Here is a 5,497-nt window from a genome sequence, read left to right on the forward strand (position 1 = left end):
AGTGCCTGGTAGTAAACAGTTTGAGATGTATCCTCTAATTTATGGATTATTACTATTTACATACGCATATTTTGACAAAGCTGTGGGACAACCTCTCTTCCACTTCTCACTGTCACCTGTCTCAGCATGGCAGAAGCATTTCCTGTTCCACACAACAACCTGCAGTTCTGTCTTGCATATGTCAGAAAAGAAGAAACTCAAACCACAGAGGGGAAAACACGTATCCAACAGGTTGATAACTTCCTACTGGGACAGCCTCAATTCCACATACTTGATGTTTCCTATGAACTACTATAGGCCTGCAAAAGTATCTTGCGTGTACAAATGGGTGGCCTCAAGGATGTAAGTTGAATTCAGGCTGTCAGAATATGGCCAGGAGTGTTCTTTACCACATGAAAAATCAGCCTTTTTATTGCTTCAGGTGTCTTTTTATTTTACTTGCTTCTATCCACCTGTGCCTCTGCCAAGAAAGCAGCCTACCGCAGGTTTGGTTGTGTCCAAGCTCTGGTACATCACATCTGAGGCAATGCCATCTGCACACCCATGTACTCCAAGTCCCCGTGCTAATCACAGTCTTGCCTGCCCTGGACAAGGTGAAACTTGGGCATATAGGCATCCATTGGTCCCTTTACCCTTATTGTTTAGAAAGAAGAGTCCTACATTGGTGTTAAACCTCCTACCTGCACCCACATGAATGAAACTGGACTTTTGTTACTACATCTGTATTTCTAAGTAGGTTGTGGAAAAGGCAAGATTTAATGCTGGACCACTGATTCTCTGTAATGCTAAATTACCAGCAAACTTTTTTGGCATACGTCTGGCCAAGGCCGAGTAACATCTCCACAGCAATGACTAGATACCAGGAGAACACCTAGAACACACCAAGGACTACTTCCAATAAGAAGTTAGATTTGGTTTCTTATCCAGTCTTCCAACACTACCCCAACAGGCTCTACAGCCTTAGAGTCCTCCTCCTTGTCCTTCTGCCATGTCCCTAGCCATGTAACACATCTTCCAGTTTCGTACCATACAATCAAAAGTTTCATGGACCAAAAGAGAGTTTTTGTGTTTTATCAGATAATTTAAAATAAAAAATACACAAAAATCACAACAAAATATTACAGCCACAGTGCAGTACGTACAGCCTCAAGGAGATGCACAGCACAAGCGCCATGTAGGGTACCTGTGTTCAGTGTAGAAACTTAGATTCAGGGCCAGAAAAGAGTCCCTGGCCCTATTCTGTTTGTGGTATAGACATGGCCTGTATGGGTTACACCCAGGACTGGTGAGGAGGAATCAGACGTATTTTTACCCTGTGTGCATTCAAGTGAGGCGGCGACTTCTTCCTGTACGGCAGATGAAATTATTCTGGTGAAAAGCACCTGACTCAAGTTTCCACTGTCCGTCATAACCCAAAAATGAACAAGCAGTTCCTTTTGAGGGGGCTTGCTTCTACCTAGACAGACCACATTTTCTAAATACTGAAGGAAGAGCAGAGGCAACAGAAGTCAGGAGGGAGAGAAACCTGGGAAGAGTTGGCCATTTGTGCTCCCTCCCACAGAGCCAGTTGTGTCTCTGCAAGCAGCCGTGCCAGTTCCTGACCAACATCAATATGTTGATTCTACTTCTCAAAATCACAGGCCTGCTTTGGGTCTGTGTACACACCTCCCAGGCATGTAACTGTGGGCAATTCTCCATTGGTATTGACAGCTGGTGCACTCAACAGCCACACACACAGAGTAGCCAACCCCCCCTCCAGCAGCCCCCTGCGGCAGTGTCATATTGGACAGCGCTGCAATGGAAAGGTTAAAAGAAACCTTGTTGAAAAGAAATGAGAAAGGATTGACTTTGTGTTTAGACAGTGCCCAGGGCTGCAGTGGGATGGGTTTGTGCAGCAAGAGTGGTTGAAACTGCGTCTCTGCTTCCTCTTGTTGGCAGAACAGTGTGAAATTACTGGCTTGGTGGTGGAATTTGACCTTGCTTTTCCTTGTCTGGTTGGGAGACACCCCCCCAAGTTTGGAACATCTGTACATGGAATATGAGGAGGATGATGATATCTTCTTCGCAAAATGGATGAGCAGCTTCTGGGGCCACAACTTGATTGATGAGAATGAGAAAGAGGGTCGAGGCCACAAGAAACATTGGACACGATTCTGTAATGAGAGGAGAGCATCCCTACCGGTAAGAGCTGTGCGCAGTTTTCTCTGTGTGTGCATGTGGTTTATGCATAAATATAAGTTCCATTGGCCCTAGAAATGTATCAGGATGTGTATGGTACACCTTACCAAGTAAGTTCAGTTCCTGCTGGCAGCAGCTGGTTGCTTTTTGGACTAAGCTTCCCACCAGGGTCAGACCTCTGGTGTCTTCGAATACAGGAAAACGGGCAAATTCCAAGATAAATGATGACAGGACCAGAAACATAAGAAGCACGTTATATATGCGTTACAGTGTTTTTCTGTCTGCTTAGCATGACCTGGCAGAGATCAAAACATTTTGCAACCGGCGTACATGAAGACTATCTTTAACAAGTCTGTTCTCATATGTAAAACTATGTAACTCCATAGGTATTGATAGGATTTGGACCTAATTCTGTAACCATATTGTCTCCAGGAAGTTTTACTCCCTGGGATTTAGCGGTTTGCAGGTGCAACTTCTAATTAAGCTGGAGGATGTGGTCTCTTCTGATTTAAAACATCTGACTCTGAAAACAAGGATACAATACATAACAAAGCTTATTAAAATGTGAAGTAAGACTTTAAAGTAGAAGTACATTCTTTGTTCTTAAACTAACAAAATAGTTTGGAAAGGGGCAAAGTTCATGTGCAGAAGCAGGTTTTTAAGGCAGCTCACAACTGTCTGGTGTTGAAAATTAAGTTAAACTGAAAACAGCTTTCACATTCTTCTTTTTACTCAAAGACTGTTGCTTTTATTTCAGCTCTTAGAAGAAAATTTAGGTGGTCCAAACCTGTCTCTTTTTTCCCAAGTACATCAGTTGGCTAAACAAAGATATTATGTTTCCCTAAAGCCATTTTTTACTTATATCCTCAGATCATTTTGGCTGCAACAAAGGAAATGCTAATATATGAAGGAAAAACAGCCAATCTTTCCCAAACTTTTATTTTCAAGCCATGTTATGTTTTCACCTTGCAGTTTCTCTACTGGAACTGCCATGTTCTAAGCTGTGGGATTTTTCATGTTCAAAAAAATTGGCTAAGAAACCGAAAGAGTCCAAAACCACCTCCTCCCTCTTTAAACTCATGTCTGAAGTAACCTTCAGACATAACTTCTGGTCTGATCAGCCACATTTGTTATTTACTGTTACATTTCACCTTGGCCACAGACTGCAAGACAGACTCTGAGCTAGAGCTTTGCTGGTGTATTCCATCAGAACGCTGGAAACATACTATTTATTAGTGTGTAGAGGGGAGGTGTTAATTAATTTTACTGTATATTATTTTTTTCCTTCAGAGATCTATGCATGTGTGATTTCTATACCCCTCAATACAGACTGAAGTGTAAGAATGTACTTTAAATCACTTTCCATTCAGCATGGTGCTGAACACATCTCGTGTATTCTTCTATATTGTGTCTGTATTTATGTGTGCACAGACATTTCATTTGAAGCATGTTCTTATATTCAGTTTGTTCAAAAGCTGTTTAAATACTTAACTAGTAGCTATTCAAATACTTTGCCATAGTTGCATCCCTAAATCCATGCCTTGAATTTTGATTAAGTTAGCTGACAGAAAGGCTGTGACTTTTTGACATTATTGTTCAACAAGTTAAAATTATCATGTACACATATATGTCTGGCTTTTGCATTAATGCTTCACACAAATTTGTCTTGCTCCCTTAGTTTTATATGTAAGATATAAATTTTCACTTCTTTATTTCTCAGTGCCAGAAGTTGAATAGAGGAATGAGAAGGGAAGATTTGTTTGGTGATTTTATGATTTGGGGATAAGTTCTGAGATGAAACTTTTGATTTGAAAGTTGACTAGCTGGTAGTAGAGAGCACCAAAACATGTTGCCTTTAACCAAAGCTAAAAATTAAAACAATCAGCACTAGTGATGCCTTAGAAATACCTTCAGAAAGAGCATCTGGTGGTTGAGAGCAACAGCTTGCTATTGCACCTGGCCGTGTGTTTTTTACAGTTACTACAAATTATAAATACTGTAAGATTCATTATTACAAATGCTAACTATCGTAAGATTCAAAACACTTTTATTGTTATTTAAATATTGTCTTAATTTTATCAGAACCATGCTATTAATCAGGAGGAATAATAACTGAGATTAGAGAGCATCTCTTCTGTAAATTAACCTTCACAGCAGATGACTGTGTACCCTTTTATCTGTTGCAACATCTTAAATTGAAGTAACTCCACTGTTCAGGTGAAAATCAAGTCAGCGGGTTCTGACACAGCTGTTGACAAAAGCTGCAGATACAATGGTACTGCCAAAACAGCACTGCCAGCACACTTTGTCTGGTATCCAAGGCTGATGTGCAGTGCATCAGCAATAGTGCAGCCCTGCCCACATGAACTGCAGCTGCACCAGGAGTGTTTGGGTATTACATAGCAAAATGCTCGCACTATAGCATAAAAGGGGTTTTACATAACGCCGGAAATCACTTTCAGCTCCAAATTGGTGTGTTGGTCTTTGTAGTCTTTCCTGTGCTGTAGTAAGACATTCAAGCCACTGCTCTCACCTCAAATACAATAGTAAACTTCTGTGGCCTCTATCATGGTACAGCCCCCTCCAAAAATAAGTGAAAAGCATTGTAGAATAACTCACAAACTAACAACAGTTTTCATTACTTTTCCCTGACATCTTGGTACACCTCAGAAACATTATTGAGATGAGCTTCACAAAATGCTTTTGCTATTGTCATTCACATTTTGCAGAGGGGAATACAAAATTTTATTCATCCTTCCCCAGGTCACGGGCAAGTCAGGCTAAAACATGCAACTCTCCTGAAAAGCCTCAGAGTTGTATTGGATGCTGTGGGCCAACAGTGAATGTGAAAACTGCCGGGGGAGAACTGTCATCTGTTTCCATCTCCTCTATTTAGCTTGTTCCCCTGGCAAACTTTAGGCAAATTAACTGTGATACCCTTTTTGAAGCCTCCAGCTATGACTTTCCTTGACACATTCTGGTTATCCTGCAGTATTTTGGTTTAGGGCAGTTCTTACCTCCTAGACATTTTGCTGTGGGAAAAAGACAGGAGGCAAAGGAGCGCTGGTAAGGGCTTTACAACCTATACACGTATAAGCCTTCAAATAGGTGTTGCTGCTCACAGGAGAAAATCTGATAAAAACAGCTGAGAGTGGGAGCAGAATGACTGACTGCTGTTGAAGTTACTAACATTTAATTTACGCTGAAGTCAGACTGAACATTTATCACAACATTGTTACTAGAGATCAGTTAGAAACCCAAATATTATTAAGGAATATATGCTTGTTTATAAGCTTTTCAGAAGGAAAGGAAGCCATGG

The 5,497-nt window shown here is 40.9% G+C and overlaps 1 protein-coding gene across 1 annotated transcript in view; it reads left to right on the plus strand.

The window, feature by feature from the left end:
- Nucleotides 1-1,890: 1,890 nt before the first annotated feature.
- LNP1 (leukemia NUP98 fusion partner 1) overlaps nt 1,891-5,497 on the plus strand; it is a 10,385-nt gene continuing 6,778 nt past the window's right edge. The window contains exon 1 of the mRNA XM_027904590.1: nt 1,891-2,181. Coding sequence (XP_027760391.1) covers nt 2,032-2,181 — 150 coding nt within the window. The 5' untranslated portion in view covers nt 1,891-2,031. The remainder of the gene's footprint in view (nt 2,182-5,497) is intronic.

The sequence above is a fragment of the Empidonax traillii genome, unplaced genomic scaffold (assembly GCF_003031625.1).
Source record: "Empidonax traillii isolate 1590-97213 ecotype Southwest subspecies unplaced genomic scaffold, ASM303162v1 scaffold1067:size500408, whole genome shotgun sequence".
Lineage (NCBI taxonomy): Eukaryota > Metazoa > Chordata > Aves > Passeriformes > Tyrannidae > Empidonax > Empidonax traillii.